A 19,135-nucleotide genomic window follows, 5' to 3' on the forward strand; every position below is an offset into this window, starting at 1 on the left:
AAAAACTTCATGGATATTACATACACAAAGTTAAACATAAGTGTCTGTAGCTTTTATAGTTTTATTAACAAAAACACGTAGTATATTAACTGTAGATCTTCATTTCTTTCAGCTTTTAAGTGAAGAACGCACAGTCAAAATTAAGACACTTTTTTGAAGACTTCTTCAGCCTTAAAAAAACCACTATTCAGTTATAGTAGTTGTATTATATATATACACACACACACACAAGATCAGAAACTGTCTGCTTAGCTATGTTTTTTGAAGTTCCATTAAAGACAAACTTCTAGCAATTAATTGCTTACTTTTCTTGAAGTTTAAAAGATACATCAGTAATACAGCTCTAAAATGTTAACTATTATATTAAACTCATTTGTATGGATTCATATGGATTTCACATGAAAACTCTTCCAAACAGTCTACATCGAACTCTGAAGCAATTCTGAGAAAAACCAAGCTGCCACAGACTAAGAGGTGATAGCACAGATTAAAGCAAATAAAATATAAGAGACAGCTTAAGAATAAATGGTCAGTTCTCATTATGGAGGGAGTCCACGGGTAGGAGTTCAGCAAACTATTTAATATATTTGCAAAAAATAAACTAACTGGACTGATCTATGAGATGATGACAAAATGCTAAGAACTAGTGAAGAATTACCAATTTCCAGGATGCTAAAAAAGCAAGCAAATTCAACATTATTAAGTGTAAAGTGATATCCACGGAAAAGATAACACTAGTTCCATATGAAAACTAAAAATGTCATGATCTGACTCCCACTGCTCAGGAGCAAGACTTGAAAGTAGTAACAGACGGTACCACATCAACACCAGCTCCTGTACTGGACACCATTCTGCTGCCCACATAGACATTAAGTGCACTGTAGAGTTCTGACCCCCACAGCTACCTGGGTGTTTGCTCTGTTATTTATTTTCAGGATATTACACAGGCCTTTTCAAAAGAAAACAGATTCTTAAACTGAGAACTAAATAAGTATCAAACAGTCTGATTCGTTTGCTTGCAGAAGGGTCAGCAAACAGAAACAGAGCCTGATCTGGCCTCCAGTACTGTGTCCACATGAGCAATTAAGGTGAAGCACTAGCAGTGGATTTGTACACAAAATACTTGTGATGAGGCCACAAAACCCACCCTCGGTTTTTGAAGGAAAGGATGTTTATTCCAGACTAGCACTAGCAACTAATGAAATCCATGAGCAGTACAATCCATCAGGTACATCCCCAACTACACACATCTTCTGGATTCCACACCCAAAAGGAACCGAGTTCAGGTACATTTAAGAGATCTGTGATACAAATCAAAATACAGTAACTTGGCCTTATCAGAAGATTCACTTCACAAATGTGCTCCTGATCCTAATTAAAATACCAGCAGAAACACAACCAGAAAACACAGTAACTGATAAGCATGGAATTCCAATTCTACTTTCAACTTGGGGTAACTATTCGGAAGAACTGTGTTTTCCAAGTCTTACCTACGTAAACAAGGATGGAACTTTCTTGAAATCTAAGCTAAGCACTGTTCACAATCCGTGGTTATTAGCAAGGCTTTATTAAAGCACTGCTCTAATAAATACCTATAAAAATACCTATTTAAGATTCTGATACCTATGTAAGCCTATAGAGAAAATCTCATGGATTTCTGGAAAACATTCAGTTACAATTAAGCTTTTGACTACAAAACCAAAGCTCTCAGAACTACATGACTGACAAACTGATTTTTCCACTGTCTGTACTGTAAGATACAGCTATAATGAAAAAAGCAAAAATAAAGTAACAATAGTTTCAACCCCACTGTCCACATTTCTTCCCTTAGTCTCAGAACAGCAGGAACTTATTTTTCCTTTTTCTGTTCTTGATTGTTGTGTTTTAATACTGATGAAGATTACTTTTTGAGATATTTACTTCAGTATTACGATAATAAATTAGATGGATTAGGACAGAAACTCCCTTTATAGACAACAGATGGTTTACATTTCAAGCTTTCTTCTTTGACTTCTTCTAACATATTCCATTTCCATTTTCTCCTATAGCATGAAACGATTTCCTTCTTTGTTTCCCAACTTGATCACTGCAAGCAATAAACATAGGAATTTCCTATATGAAATAAAAATATACTATTTTTTAAATTAAAAAGTTATGTACAAAAAAAAAAGATTTTAAGGATTTCATAGTCATTTTCCTGTACCATTACAGGTGTATAAACTTCTCAGAATTAACCAATCAATGCATATAACACCTAAAGTCATAGAACTTGACAAATACACAAAATTATCATATGATGCTTTAAGTTTTATCCCAAATTTACATTACTAACAATCTGGGCTCTTTAAAAGAAAATTAAATACCTTGATCTTGTAATTCATGTCATAAATTTAACATCAGTAGAAAAAAAAATAACTATCCTTCCTCTGTTAAAATGCACGAGAGCACAAAGCAGACAAATATGATGATTAACCATAAGTGAATAAAGGAGATGCTATGAATAATGTAAGGAGCATAAGACAGGAATATCAAACTAAAATGCCTATAAGGCCAGTGAGCCTTGAAGCTTCATCTCTAGCATTTCCATAGATGTATAGCAATGGCTCTAAAACAGTGATACTGTTATTAAAAAGTCACCTCCATTTGATTAGTAATTCTAAGCCATTTTAATAAATTGAAGCAGGCTGGCTTTTAATTTGCAATTTAACTGATGATAAGTACGTAAAAGTTAAAGAGAATTTATCTTCAGTACAGGGCATTGAGTGAATAGCAGACAGTAGCATTACTCCAGTTACCATTTGTATTGGGAATAATTTGATTCCTGATTACAATTGGGCATGGTTGTTTTTTTTTTTTTTTTTTTTTTTTTTAAGATATACTTTATTCATTTAAAACTCGGTAACTGATACAAGTAGTCTGTTTCTTTTCCAGAAGTGCAAAGAATAAATGTAACGTCTTCAGCTTTAAAAAATTCTGATTATAAATCAGAAACATATGGAAGGATGCTCATACAATCACTAGGTCATTTTCCAGCTGTCTGTTCTGCAGCTGGTTGCTCCAACCATGACCTTAGCTTATTCTAAATAACTGAGCCTTGGAAACGGTCGTAACTTTTCATAAAAAACAGTGAAATGCATAAATACCTTATCTCCAGTTCTTCAGTCATTCTGAATCTCAAGTATTCTAAGCCTTCTTTTTAGATAAGATGGCTGTTTATCTTAGATTTAATACCATTTCCAAAACCCTCCCCATCCCCCAAGGATGCTGAATTGGAACATACTTTGCTTAACATGTTGTGTACAACAATTCTTACGTAGTATCATATCAACTTGAATCTGATTTCTGGGCATGGCTCAAGAAGAAATCAGGAGGCTGCTTCCCCCCTTTTGGATACTCTGGCTTTTTGTTACCAGAATGAATGCAAACCCAGCATAAGCACAGGCATTACGTTGCCTTACAACTAATTGTACACTGCTCACATTGTGTGATTTCCAGTGCTCATAAGAAAGCTAAGCAATAAATCATAATTCATTCTAAGAACATTTAAAACCAATAAAAAATTGAAAGTTACAGAACTTGCCAACGTTGTCTTTTAGAGCCCATGACACGTAATGAAGGCCAAGGTCTTTAAGCAGCTGTAAAAACACATCTTCTCTTAAACACAAGTTAATTTGAGTGTTTAAATGTAAACTCAGCTTTGCTTCCTTTCATAAGGAATATCTTAACATCACCTCTATGGCACTCTTCCTCATAGATACCTCTATTAACCCATGCATCTCTGAGAGATAAGGTCCCTTTTCTGTTTCCATCTTAATTTTTCCCTCTTCCCACCCTCTGCCCCCATCACACAGTCTGGTTCTACACAGACAGTGCTAGTCCCTGCTGCAGGCAACCTGGAGAAATCATTCGTAACCAGGAGCCTCAAAGGAACAAAGATTTTCTCCTTGGAAGCCCAGCTCTGCTTAACTCAGCCCTTGTGGAGGTTTACCAGCAACAAGACAAGTGCCTCACAGAGAATTATCAGCAACCAGTCCTCACTTTCATCTCAATGGAGGAGGATAGCAAAGCTTTCTTGTAATATTTTAGTACTAAGCTACTAAGGATTAAATGAAAAATACTAAACTTTTGCTTAAACCCACAGAAAATGGAGAGAACTGCCCTACCATTGCAACTGGCATCATTTTCTCTGCCAACATACACTCAACATATGAGAACTGTTCATAGCAGCTTTTGCAGTATGCCCTTTAATATTTTGGTTTTTTTTTTTTAAGGGAAGTTTAATTTATTTTTTGATCTGCCTTCAGGGAAGGGCAAGAGCAGAAGTAAACAAGACAGCCTGAAGCTCTGGACAGGTCTTAAGATATGAGGACATTTCAAGCACAAGATAAATAGATTGAGCTGAAAATCAGCCAGTTCAAAGAATCCACAAAACCCACCCTCGTTTCTGCCTGCAAAACAAATATCTATTTTCAGTTCCTCTGGGTTATTTTCAGTTTTTTTTTTTTTTTTTTTTTTTTTTTTTTTTTTTAGCTTTACTTGCTTTTGACACTAAACACTCCTAGATACTAGATTTCTTTTCAGATGGTGAAGTAAATATAATCAGAAACACCCATGGTTTGGAGTGGCTACCTTAACTTTCTTTTTCCTTTCCCATAACTTGCCAGTGCCTACCACCCAAACTCATCCAGTGTCTCTTTACCCGATTTCCCCATGAAATACTCCTAGGGCAGTCTGTGAAAATGAGACACAGGAGGTAAAAAGAAGGAAAAATGGATAAATAAGGTACACCTGACAAATCAGAAAGCATATCTTAAACACTTTCTCAAGGCTTTCCTGAAACACTGGTGTTCTTTTTTTTTTTTTTTTTTCAAATAAACAGAGCTTGTTTAGAAATGAAGTTACACTTATAAATCTTAGTAACTAAATACAGGGATACCTGTGTGTAGCACTTAAGTGCTAAAATTGTTTAAAGAGCATTCTTTGCTTGCCATGGTGAATACTTCCTACTAGCTTCCCTGCTGCCAATGCAGATGAGCCACATTTTTTTTTTTTATTTCAGATGATTTGGGCATTTCAAGTCATTCTGAGCAAGAATACTGTTTCTTCCAGTACAATTCTTCCTTCTTTGTAGTCATCTGTGCCATCCCCTTCTTTGTGCTGAACACTTGTTACATCAATGCAGATGAAAAAACCTTCTGTTTATCTGAAATTACTTACTTGCTGATACCACATTTTTTCTGGTCCAAGGGATGACAGACAAATCATGGGATTAGACTACAGCTGTATTTGGCACCACCTGTTTTAAGTGATGGTAGAACTATACACAAGGTAAATCTTGTTGACAGCATGACAAACTAATTAGCACATCAGTCTTCAAAGATATTTGTATGTTCATGAATGCCTGGATACCAACAGCAAGCACACGCATTACAAAATGGTTCTGTGTTAAGTATATTAGTGAAACCTTGTGAAAATCTTTTCTGCAGAAGCTATCACAAAAGTCTTCCAGTATTACAAGTCCTCCTTTTTCTTGCATTAGTATCTTGCATACCGTCAGTATGACATAAAATACTATACTTAATATACTCCTGATAGAATATTTACCATTTGATTACACACAAGCACTGAAAAATGTTGGTTTTGCAGTCAGATGAAGTCTTAATGTGGATGTTCAGCAGGGTGAGGAAAGGAAGCAGGTGGCTGGAAGGAGATCAACTACAAAGCAGATATGCCATTGTTGCTCACATGGCCATGTATGACAGATGGTAAGATGACACTGACAAGCTGCAAATCTTTTTGCCCTTTCTCTAGGATATCTACCTTTTCTATCAGAGTCCTCTCAACTGAAAGTTCCTGCAATTCTGCAGTGGAAAACATGTTAAAATCTTCGCAACAAAACACTTAAAAACAACTTTTTGTTCCATCTCAGCAGCAACCAGTATGATTTGGAAACCAATTTCCACCATTACTGAGATTCTTCCCTTTATATTTTAGTTATATACTTACAGCAAAACCATTATCCTAGAGAAAATTGCAAGTCCTAATGGTAACAAACACTGCTTGCATTTACACATTTGCCATCAACATCTGGTTTCTAAACAAGACAGGACTTATACAAAAATCTAAATATGTCCACTGCTTATCTCCAACATTATTCTAGTTGTCAGCGCTACCTTATTTAAAAAGCCCACAAAGATGAGAGAGAAAAATTGATCTGAATATATTCTCAATAGGTTTTATTGCCACATACTTTATAGAGATAAAAAAAATTCGACTCCAAACTTTCAAATGTTCATCTGGCTCCCATTTATAGTGATTGCCAAAAGTACATAATAAGAAAAAGGATGGGGGAGGAAGAAACACACTGGAAGTCTAGAAAACTGATGCTTTCACAGTTCATATGAAAATTCTACACCTGGGCAATATTTGCTAAGTAATTTATAACTGAAATAGAGTGTAAAACGTATTTGTTACAAAACCCAACTTCTAAATAACTTGTGGAACAACTCATTCAATAAAGCATTTAGATGAGAACTACTTGGCTGAAAAAAATCTCACTTAAGCCCCACCCACCAAATTCTAAAAACTATTTTTGGTTTCCAGAACTCTTCAGACTGAAAAGTTTTTAATTCTTACATAGGTGGAACTTCTGTAAACATATACAAGTTGTAGTGAAACATTCAACCACTCATAGAAATGTGACTAATGTAGTGTATGTATGCTTTGGCTCTATCTCTGTCTCAGTCAGCAAGCAGCTGCTTTGTTTCTCAGCTGAACTATTAAACAAAATGGATAACACATGCCTTGTTACAGACCTCTAGTCTGCACAATTAATAGTCGATTCAAAGAAAGAGCCTTAGCAATTAGAAAGGGTAAATCACCACACAGCAGAAAACTGCGACTTCGCCAAGCAGGATGAACCAGACTGGATAACATTTGTAAATGCTAAAGCTAAGTACAGCCCCCTGCTCCAGGATATTACCTCTTACCCTGGGGACAGAATGCTGGCAAAGCATTCTTTACCCCATGGAAAGCACTTTTAAGACTGTCAATCTTGGAAAACTTATTCATTGCAGCAACCTGGATGTAATTCATAACTTTATTCTTTTAGCAGTCTACTTAGGTTTAACACACGCATAAGAACTTCTGGTTTTAGCCACAGAAGAACTTGGAATCTGCTAAAAAGGTAGGTGGACTTTTTTTCTGAAAGTACCTTCACCTAAAGCTTAAATAAAGCACATCACTACAGCAAGCAGAACAAAATGCTGTGTGAAGATCGATTTTAAGAAATACTGTGTATGTATTTAAAATGCTTTTCAACTGTGCTTGCAGCCTCCATCCCAACCCCAATTATGTACAACCTGTAAAATATTACTGGGGATGGGGGAGAAAATTATCTTCTGCTGTTTGCTTTGAAATGTGAAGATAAAGGCAATGAGAGAATGATTTTCAAGCTCAAATGCTTATAGCAACATATTTTGACAACAGGGAAAAATCTCTCATTTTAATTTGATAAAATATATATATGCCAAGTGTTTCATAAAATGCTTTATAAAATCCTCCTGCTATTGGCAGAAATAGCACTCTGGCAAATAGGCAGACAGACAATATTTTCTTTACTATTTGGAAAAGGCTGTTTATTATTTCCTAGTTTCACTTCACGTTAATAGCATCTTTTAATAATACTTCAGTCTAATTAAAGAATACCAAGAGTTAAAAGTTGTTCCATGTTCCTTATGCGTTAGAAACCTCTGCCAACTACTTCTCTAGGCTTTAAATATTGTTTTGACGGATTGCATTTTCATTTGCAGTCACAAAGAAAGTATTCTCCACAGTCAACACACGAGCAGACCTCCATCAGCTCGGTGGAAGCCAAGTACATTGCTTCGTGAGAAAATGAAGACTTTGCAGGCTGCTTTTTTCCTGGTTGTGTTCGTACCTTTGGTGAAGCCAGCACCAACAATACAGCAAGATTCACCCAAGTTTTATGAGTATGATACAGATATTGTCACGGGAAGCCTGGTCCAACAGGATTATGAAATGCTGTCCAAGGATATAATAAAGGTATTTTATTTATATAATCACTTTCATATTTTAACTGCTAAGCATTATAGAAATAAATTGTTACATGTATGTATACAAGTTTTATTGAAAAGCTTTTTAATAATGGCAAAACACAGAATAGTTCCAGAAATAAGAAAGCCACTCAAATTAAAACCACAAAACTGCTACTCTTGCTTTGGTCTGAATAACCCCAAAAGACATGTTTTTGCAACTAGGACTACAGCATTGCTTTTCACTCTGCTGCAGCTACGTGCCTGCTGTTTTAGGAGTTTCAAAAGGGGACATACCAGCACGCTAGCTGGGCAGTTTAAGTAATGTTGTATTAACAAAGTAAGTTGGAATTCAGATTAAGGAGGGTAATTTCATTCCGTTGATTTTTTTTGTTTTGTTATTATTATCAAAGAAATACTTGAAACTGCAATCTTATCATAAGCAACCTCTCCTTATAAAGCACAGCTTTTCTTTTGACTCAAGCTATTGTGTTTTTTACCTTATTTTTTTTCGGGGCTTTTTATTTGTTTAGTTTTTGCAGTTCTGAGGTACTACGTACAGAATGCCCAGCACCGTGGGTGTCACCTACTGGTGTTAACACTTTGAGACTCTTCAACATAGCAATAACAACACACTGTGGCACTCACCAGCACCCCCAAATGGTCAAACGGACAACTCAGAACCATTTTGCTGCTGCTCTATATAGGAGCCTGTTAATTTAAACACTTAAATAGGAGATACAAAAATAAGTTAAATCAAGTGCAACAGCCTCAGCTGAAAGGGACAGTAGAAAACCCCATCTCCTTACAATATATTAGTCTGATAATGTAATAAAAGGGGAGAGCAAAAGACTGATATAAGTAGTAAATTCCAGCACATCTATAGAGAAATCATTTCTCTCTCTATATATATATTCTTTAAATATTTTTCCAGTTCCACTTAAATTACATCTTTCCATGCTAGGCTAAAAACAGCAGCTAAGTATTTCTATTAGAAACAAACTAGGCATTCTTAAATCTGACATGTGCCAGAGTGATGGAGCAACAAGCCTCACTAACTTCTGAACAAGACCATTTAAAATGACTCAACAAATAAGTGACCATCCAATCAATGAGTAAGACTTTTTAAATTGCTATGTATTGTAATCTTAACGAGCAAAGCACAGCATCAAATAGCATCCTCTACTAACATCATTCTAGTAAGAGTACACCACTACTCACAGTAGGAGTACACCTACAAGGAAATAATGCCTGCAGATGTGCCATAAACTAAGCAATGTCTCTGTTGGCAGCACTATAAACTAGAGGTCTACTGAAGGCCAACGGTTCTGCTCATGATAATTCCAGGAATGCAATCGGTCACTATTTCCACCAGGTCAGTTCTCCAATGATGTGTTTTCATTGCAAAATAATAAATTAGTTCCATATGTGCAACAAATAGATCTCTACAAATTCCAGCGTTCCCAACTTCAGTCACTGGATATGCAGGCAAGTATTCTACGCTATTAAAATACAAATCCCAGATTCCAGAATATTTCAGCTGTAACTGAAATGTGTGCCAATAATTTCCTCCAACTTGCTCAATCTGAAAATCTTAATCCTGCACGACAAAGTTAACTCCTTATTGTGTATTGAATCAATTTTAAAAGTTTATACTAAAGAAATCCAAATTCTCACATTAGAAATCCATCTACCTAAATGCATTTTAGTGATCAACTACAGTGCTTTATTTGAAACCAGACACTATCACATGCATGGACTAATCCATTTCACTGAATATAAATACTCAACTTGATTACACACACCTGTTTGTTACCAGGAAGAATCAATTACTTCGCAGAAGTAGTTCTAAAGATGTTTCAGGTGTTTAGATGTCACATAATAGCCTGATTTTATGTGGGAAATTCATGTCTGTGGAGTAAAGTGCAAGTGACAGGTAGAATTTCAGTATGAAAATACATCAGTATTCCTTCAGAGTACTATACTCTATAAATGCAAGTAATCAGTGTCCTGCAGGTATCATCCAAACAATCTTCTGCACCAATATTCCATGGTTTCGATTTGCTGCTTGTTTGAGTCTATCTTTCCAGCTTACACCCCAGCTTCTCTACACCGCACACTTGAAGTCTCTCTGTACAGAGGTCCCATGCAATATCTGCTGAACTGTCACCAGCATTCTAATTCATGTAGAGAAGTCCAACAGTAACAGATCAGCCTCTCCCAAACATCTCAAGAACAACTCAGAAAAGAGAGCTACAGCTTGGATAGAGACAGGACAAGCCAAGTGATGGATGACTGACATGCCATTTTGTCACAACAGCAGAGGCTGGCTAAGATATGTTTCTTAAGCTCAATGCTTTTACATTCCAAAATACAAAAATACCCACCAGTAAATGAGACCAAAGTTGGTACCCAAAGTAAACTGACAGCGTTCTCCCACTGCCCTAGGAGGTGTGCTAGATGTTTCAATAAGGGATTTAATTAAGTAAATTAAGTAAAACAACTGTTGCACACAGAATCCCTTCATTGATTTCCGTACTCAGGCCAGGATTCTGCTCAGTAAGCACACTTAAAGAAAAGTGTTCTCCCCATCTGTTGATGCTTTTCCCTCCGCATGTTCAACAGCCAAGCAGCCCACAATGCACCTTAACCCTGTTCTAAAACTTATCTCCCATCAAAAAAAGACGATAAAGATGCCAGCCAAACACAGTTGCTTCAATCAATCTAACACCTCCCTCAAACATCAAAATACACAAACCATGCTATGATCCACTGTATGCATACTCTATATCTAGAAACAATATGTAATTCTCTAAAATTTCTATATATTATATTCAGTGAAAATCTATCATTTCCAACATCACCCAAGGCTACGTTTGTTAGCAGCCCAGGTTTTAATACAGACTTAAGGGAAGTTTAAAGAAACTGTATAGCTGAATTTCAGCCAGTACCTGAAAGGAACAGATTTCTAAACCAAGTTTTCGAGCAATTTAAAAGATATAATTAATATCTCTACAGGTAATTGCAAATAACTTCAAATGCAAGGAAATGTAAGGATATATTTTAAAACTCACAATCTAACTTCTCAATCTAATTCTCTCATATTTCACATTTTCAACAAAATCTGCCTTCTGAAGAGTAGGTTTTTGTAGATGTTCAGAGCTTACATATTCTTTCATCATCATCACGTGGTCTGTATTTTCTATTCTTTTTTCTTTATGGCTATTGGTCTTATCCAAAGAAGAGTAGCAGTTCATTTTCCCTTCTTGCCTTCCAAAATGAAGAGCTCACATGTCTTAGACAAGTATTAGTCAACCAGCATATAAGAATAATTTAAAAATTAAATGTCACAAGAAGATATGATGTAGGAAGCTCATTTTAAGAGAGACGCTATTTAAGATCCTTGGAACACTGCTTATTGCTTTGTAAAATAACATTTGCTCTTACACAAAGGATGGAACAAATGTTTCTCTTGACACTGGCCTGAGAATGCAAGGAGATGACAGCGAACTGAGTGCCAGACCCACTAAGGATACAAGTAAGTTAAGAATGGAGAAATGGATATTGCTCTATTCAAGGTCTCCTAAGGAACCTATTTTAAACACAAGCACTAAACATACTAAAGATGACAAGGGATATAGAAATGATGTTTTCGTGTCTCTTGGGGAAAGCCTTCTATACTTTAGCTTCTAATAGAGCAGATTAAATATTAAAAAAAAATAGAAATATTAAAGTATCTCCAGGTAAACTCTGAATATGGAAAACACAGCTTGGAAGAATCTCTACAGAATTACAGTTGCATTTGCTGTATAGATGCACCCAGGTTAAATAAGCTAGGCATATGAGAACCAGGACAACCAAAAATATAAGGTCCCAATAAGGTCCACAGTTTAGCCATGTCATAACATGTTTAAACAGATTAATTTGCTCTCTGAGTTCACATCTGATGACCAAGGAGGCCAACATTTACATAGTTTCCAGTCTGGTTGGTTTTTTTTCCCCTGCTAAAATGTAAAACATTCATAAATGAATTGGGATACAAATGAATTCAGGAATAAAAACAGATGAAGTACAAGAACATCAAGAATGTTCTTCACTAGTCTAGGAGACATTTTGAGTCTGTTATCTAAATTTCCAAAAATCACAGATGATTCAGCAAGACCACTGAAGTGCCAATGTTCACTAAAGTTTTAATGAAAGGCAACTAATTATCGTCAAATGGCATCTGTCAACAAGCCCCTATCAAAAGGGGACCAGACCTGGCAGAAGCCTAGTCAGATAAGCACAGATACAACTGCCTTTTAAATTGTGGCACCATTGTTTCACAAACATTTCTTTTTCATTATTTCTTACACTGAACAGATGACAAACCACACCTAAAAATGGTAAATCCTGTGGAAGTCTAAAGCCTAATACATGGTAGCATTTACAAAGTTAAAGCTTCAAATTCCAATTCCATTCTCTGCAGTATCTCCACAAAAAAATAAAAGGATCACTTCACTACATAAACTAGTTTGGCCCATTGACTGTAGAAGACCCTTTTTTGCTATGGAATTCTAACAGACCACCCAGCAGTACTACACTTCTCTCTTTACTACAGAAAAATTTGGAAGCTAACCCAAAATCTCATGATATAGGAAACATAGTGAATAGATAACAGTGGTGACAAAACCAATTCAAAGCAATTTTTGTTACTTATAGTAGATTATTTCTGTCACAAAGGATTAATCCAAGGAAGAAATGAGTAGTAACTCATCAATATGTATGATGGACAGGGCAAGCCATAATAGGCTTCACCTGCATTAAAGGCGATAAAGTTTCTCTTATTACTTAATAAGAGCTTATTACTTAATAAGCTCTTAAAAAACACAGCAAATAACACATTTCCTAAAGCTATTATATAATTGTCATCACTAGAGTTCTTATGCAGTGGATTACACAGAATAGTAGCTAGGAGTAAAACAGGGTGATCTTGACCCTGCCAGAAATGCTCCAATGCAATTATGACATCAACTGCGGGCCCTTTCTGATGTTTCTCCTGCATGGAGTTGCAGCTAAATGAATACCATAATGACCAATATATTCATTTATTCTGTATTTCTGCAATGCAAACCACTCTAAGCCAACTACAGAATGAAATAAAATCAATCTTAACAGTATTTCAAGACAAGTTCAGGTAAAAACAGAGTATATACATGGCACGAAAATAGAAAACAAAAAAAGATTTTTAAAAGTTTTGAATGCTGCTAGTAGAACAATTAATTTTTTTATTATTATTATTAGAGAGAAAAATCTTAGAAGATATCAGAAATAATTGATATGAATATTGAAGCTGATGCACTTTTAATTGCTCACTCATAAAATACTTTGCTTTCAGATCTGCCCACTTGTCTGCTCTGCGTGTGTTTAAGCGGGTCGGTGTACTGTGAGGAAATAGATATTGAAGCTGTACCCCCACTGCCAAAGGAAACAGCATATCTTTATGCAAGATTCAATAAAATAAAGAGGATAGCAGTCTCAGATTTTGCTGACATTAGTAAGTAACATTCAGATTTGAATTTGTTTACCTCCTGGTGTCCTTTTTCACTATGCCAAAACTACCAAAATAATATATATTCTTTATATTTTGCTAGTTTACATCATGTACATTACTTATTTAAAATTTCAATGCTTGTATCAGCAAAGGAAATCTGAAGGCAACATGGAAACCCATTTTTGCCCACACGTTCATCTTAATATTTCCAAACCATCAAGAACAGATTGCTAAAAATGAAATTTAATTCCATGCCAGCCAGTCCTCAACAATCAAATCTATTTCTTTCAAATGCTCCAGAGATCTTGCCACCTACTTCACCCTCTGACATGGCAAATCCTACCAATATATAAAATCATGTTACTTCTATCCAAACAAGAAGTCTCACACAAATATGTAATTCATTTATTTCATCAATGTATGTATATAAACAGAACCTCTTAGTTTGTGATCTACAAATTTAAATACTAGATGTTACAATGGCAGTGGTTGTGCCATCCTATGTAAAACCAGGGATTTTTCACATTATGCAATTCTACATTCACTATTTACATTTTCACTTCTTTTGTGTTAAGCTACTTTGAGAAGAATTGATTTCAGTGGGAATATGATAGAAGAAATAGAAGATGGAGCCTTTTCAAAGCTTTTGTTATTGGAAGAACTTTCTCTTGCTGAAAACCGACTTGTGAAACTTCCAGTTCTACCTCCCAAACTAACAACGTTTAACGCGAACCAAAACAGAATCAAGAGCAGAGGAATCAAAAACAATGCTTTCAAGGTAAGTAAGAGAGCATAATCTAGGCTAGCAAGCTAAATAAAATGAATACCATAATGACCAATATATTGATTTATTCTGTATTTCTGCAATGCAAGAAACAGATGTGCAAGCGGCAGCATTTCAGGTTTTGTTGTGAAGGCAGTCTGGAATAATGGCTCATTGTACTCTTGCTCTCTCATGAAGTTCATGTAAAAAAATTAAGATAGAATTTTACCTACTTCTTTCCTCACACACAGAGAGATGGTAGATTCAAAACGGATGGTTCCAATAGAGGTCTGTGGATCACAGAAATGCTAACAATGACATCTTCAGGGTGGAGCCAGGTTTTATAACCAGTAAACTGACGTGGAAATTTCCAGAACATAAAGGCCTGCTCTATCAGTTTCTTGATGAAACAGAATTCAACATTCAGAACAAAAGAATGTTTCCTGTCAGATCCCTTTACAGGCTTTATCTGTGATCAGAAAAAAATGCAGATTACTAATAACAGATATGAGAGCAAGTAATATCAGCACTGATTCTCTCTTTTGTTCCACTAGAAACTGACAAATTTGGCCTACCTCTACTTAGGACATAATGCACTGGAATCTGTTCCCCTTAACCTACCAGAAAGTCTGCGCATTCTGCACCTTCAGGTACTTTTGAAGTATTTTTACTTACTATTACATTACAGAAAGACTGAGTGGTTGCACTAACTTAGCTCGACTTCCTTCCAAGGCATTTTGTGCTGCACTTGTGCTGCCACTGCCCAGTGCTCCTCCAAACACAACAGCTTGCTTCTGACCTGTATGGTCACAACTGATCATTCTTCAACCTGTCTATTTTATTAACATATAGGAGGAAAAAGCAGTTAAAATAATTCCCTAGAGTTACATAGAATTACATTATCCTCGCTGTCAGAAGTTGTTGCCTAACTACCGTGCAGGAATTTCTCATAAACTTTGGCACACCAAGTTTCTATTCACCAAGAAATAAAAGAAACAGTAATAATCTTTGGTCAACAATAAATTCCAAACATCAGTTACAACCTCAAACTGTTTATTGATTGGTTTGAAAGACTTGATTCTTACCAACCTGTAACACAAATCAATCCCAGCATCAAGAAATAAGAGAGTAAGAAGGAAGTTAAAGCTTGACAATTCTCAACTTGTGTGTGTGTGAATGCATTCATTTATTTAAAAAAAAAAAATCCCACTTTTTGTTTTGCTTTGCAGCACAACAACATTACTACAATCAATGATGACACTTTCTGCAAGTCTAATAACACACGGTACATCCGCACACGTATGGATGAGATAAGGATGGAAGGAAACCCAATCCTCCTGGCAAAGCACGTCAATGCTTTCTCCTGCTTGAGAACACTGCCTGTAGGAACATACTACTAGCTACTACTTACGTAACTACATGTGCCAAAACTCAAGCATGATAACAAAAGATCATTCTTATTACTGTTTACATGTTTATATCTTCTCCACGCTAAAGCAATTTTCCCTGTTGAAATGGGGTTCTCCTCTGAAATAATTATTTCAAAGCAGCCATTCTATTTAGGAGCTACAATGCCACCCAAACTTTGAGAATCTTTTGTTAATCAAAATGTAAAAATACACAAGTACACATACATAAACTTCCAACTTGTAATTCAGCAGTTACTCATTACACGCAGCTAAAATCCTGCAACTGCTACTTCACATTCTTCACCAGTTCCCAGAAAAATCAAGATATTTTACTTTGATAAATCAAAACGTTTCTTGAGTAAGCTAAATTTTTACTCCAGTCAAATTTGTTTGGGCCTGGAATGAAACTTTTTCAGTTAAAACTTCAAAACTGCATGGGAAAAAAAAAAAAAATCACATATGAAAGAAAATTATGCTTTGAGACAGAATTTGTCCAAGTTCAACTTCACTGAAGTTTCCTTAAAAACTTATGGAAAAGGTGAAGAATTTTTTTCAGGCTTAGGATTTTTTCCAAGCAACAAAGTGAATGGAAAATTTCAAGTATGCATCAAACCTTCTTTTAATATTTTTCTTTCAAAATAATCTAAATGCCATTATATATTGCAATTGAACGTATACATATAAACACATTCAACTGTATATGTTACATACAAATATTTTTTACACTTTATATTTTTGATTTAATATATAATATATAGACATTTTGTTCAGCTGTGCTCATAGGAGTCATTCTCGCCACTTGAGCTTCTCCATTTTAATACAGCCATCAGCATACAGCAGGGTATGACTCAAGCACTTTTTTTTTTATTAAGACATGACATAGACTGAGCCTTCTTCCACTGCTTTTTCTTGACAGAAAACGCGACAAAGTTAACAAGAAATGGAATTAATGCTCTTGCCTGTAAATGAGCAGATTTTTAACTAGAAGTCAGATCAAAGAAACAAATACCTTTGCACCCAATACTTTCACAATATACAGAAAAATAACATTATATCTTTAAAATTACAATTCTAACATAGCACTATTCTAAGTGTTATCCTCAAACAAATATTATCATCTCCTCAAATACCAGCCACAAGCTTAAATGCTTTTAACTGACAAATGCCAAAAAGTGCTAATTACCATTACTAAGCCAACATCATACTAACCTTGAAGCTAGTGTAGATTTCTGATTTGTAGAAATAGTTAAGCACAAATGCATGATAATGTATCACTACCACCAAAATCAGTATTGATAAGATATTTTGTATTAATTATGTCTATTTAGCTAAACCTCAATTTGTTAGTGCTTGTGCTCTAGACAATTATTACTAAATTTGAACTGAATTCTGAACATACTGATGCTCTGCCACTAAGAGTGCCAAGATCTAGGTGACTGTCCATTGTGGGTCCATCTTTCTTGAAAGAGGATACAATTATGAAAATCAAGACAAAATACTTTCACCCTGAACCCACTAGTCAAGAAAGGCATAGCAGCCCCCATCTCTTCCATTTAAATGTTTTAATATAACAAGAAAGAAATTCCATTGTTTTAATATATCTGAGAACAAAACCAAGCCCTACTGTGTTTGTTGTTCATTTTTTCCATGTGAATCTTGAAATTTTTATGTCTCCAGACACTTAGGGAAAGATAAACCACTGCAGAGCATATCAAAATACATTCCAAATCCAATCCAAATTTATATCAAAAAGAAAGCCAGAAATTGTTTCATCTCTATTTGCTAAGTAAAATATAGAAAACATAGTTGAAGTATGATAACGTTACATAAATAGTGGTCTCACATCTGATTCTCATAAGCAATCATTGCTACTACACAAAGCCCTTTCCAGTATTAATGGGATCAATAAACACCAAAAGTGTTTCAATTATTTCCCTAGGAAAACAATCAGGTGCCTACACAAATGTATACACATTTGTTATGTACACATGCATGCAAACACACTAAGATCTAACCACTACCACATCACAAATTTCATAGTAAGTTGTTGTATATATTTTTGAAAAAGTACTAAATATCAACAGTAACTTAATGCTTTTAATATTTTGCAAGCAAAACACAGACAACTGGTATATTCTGTGAGCCCCATGCAGACAATAAATACTCACGTGTTTTAATTTCCTTTCCTCATTCACAGCAAGTTAACTCATTAAAACATTAAGTGAAAGAGCTTCAGTATGTTTTTTCCCCTTCTATTTTTGTGATCTTTATTAGTGTCAAGCTGAATGTACACCATTCTATTTTCTTTTCCCCTCTATCATCTATTTCTATTCTGTATTTTCAATAAAACTTGAACTTCTTTCTCGTTAATCAATAGCAGCTTCTTTCATCTGTTCTTCCAACAATGCCCACTTATTTCACGTGCAGTTTCAAAGCAGACTAAGGTGTCTCTAGACCAGGAAATTATTCATAGATGTAAATGCATTTTGCAAATGGAACATTTATTGCTGAAACGCAGCAAGTTCTACAATCCAAATAACATCAGGTGACCATCACGCAGAAGAAAGCAAAAACACACAGCCAAAGATTTGTGGGTTATTTCACTCAACTCTTCAAAAGCCATTTAAAGCTCTGTCTGGGAGGTTTTTTCCCCACAGAAAGAGAGGACTACCAGCAGAAGGTAGCAGCATTCCCTGTGTGTGGCAGGGGGGTTGGAGATTCGTGATCTTTGAGGTCCCTTCCAATCCTGGCCTTCTCTGATTCTGTGATTCCTTTTCATTATACTGAACTCCTGAGTTTGTGTATGAAGCATACATGTGACATCCCAGTTTCTTTCAGTAAAAATCCACAACTGCTAAAGCACAATATGATGCAGAGCACAGAATGTTTCTAACACAGCGTTGCTCTACTCACACCTACTTAAACTGCTTCTGCACACAAGAAAAGCCTGCTGCCAAATACAAGCTGCTTTTCTGCTTATTTACAGTCAACCATCCCATGATTAATTTTGTTAAGTGCAAAAATTCACTACAAAACTGCCATTCCTGATTATCAGCTTTGTTTGAAATATGCAATTAGCATCTGTCTGAAATGGCCATGATTACTTCAGGTATCCAAACGGTTATTACAACTACTCACTTGTTTGATCCAAATGTTAAAAGCTACTTTTAGCCACTTTCACAGGAGTTGACATAGGATATAAAGTTACAAGGGTTACTAGAGTTAGAAATACACATATTCTCTTTAGTGAGCTAGCTTTGAAAACACTAAATCATTAGATTTAATCAATCACCCATTTCTGAATTTTCTGATCCCAGAAAGTCTTCTTTCAGAATGAACCAACCAGATGAAAGAAAAATACTCGCCTAGTACAATG

The 19,135-nt window shown here is 35.4% G+C and overlaps 2 protein-coding genes across 2 annotated transcripts in view; one reads left to right on the forward strand and one right to left on the reverse strand.

Annotated features, from left to right (window-relative positions):
• The window catches only part of CENPP (centromere protein P), a 128,261-nt gene that overhangs the window by 94,644 nt on the left and 14,482 nt on the right, over positions 1-19,135 (reverse strand). The gene's annotated exons all lie outside the window — the stretch shown is intronic.
• On the forward strand, positions 6,645-18,129 carry OGN (osteoglycin). Its single transcript, XM_031609307.2, has 7 exons — positions 6,645-7,186; positions 7,812-8,064; positions 11,508-11,592; positions 13,432-13,590; positions 14,163-14,365; positions 14,905-15,000; positions 15,580-18,129. Exons 2-7 carry the CDS (start codon positions 7,897-7,899, stop codon positions 15,748-15,750), a joined length of 882 nt encoding a protein of 293 aa, XP_031465167.2. The 5' UTR covers positions 6,645-7,186; positions 7,812-7,896; the 3' UTR covers positions 15,751-18,129.

Source organism: Phasianus colchicus, chromosome 11, assembly GCF_987193195.1.
Source record: "Phasianus colchicus chromosome 11, bPhaCol1.hap1.1, whole genome shotgun sequence".
NCBI lineage: Eukaryota > Metazoa > Chordata > Aves > Galliformes > Phasianidae > Phasianus > Phasianus colchicus.

Bases quoted from the DNA above. Each gene is read 5' to 3' on its own strand.
- OGN (XM_031609307.2), top strand. From the start codon at position 7,897: ATGAAGACTTTGCAGGCTGCTTTTTTCCTGGTTGTGTTCGTACCTTTG. The intron at 8,065-11,507 runs GTATTTTATTTA...TCTTACACAAAG, and splicing joins TGTCCAAGGATATAATAAAG to GATGGAACAAATGTTTCTCT. The intron at 11,593-13,431 runs GTAAGTTAAGAA...CTTTGCTTTCAG, and splicing joins CAGACCCACTAAGGATACAA to ATCTGCCCACTTGTCTGCTC.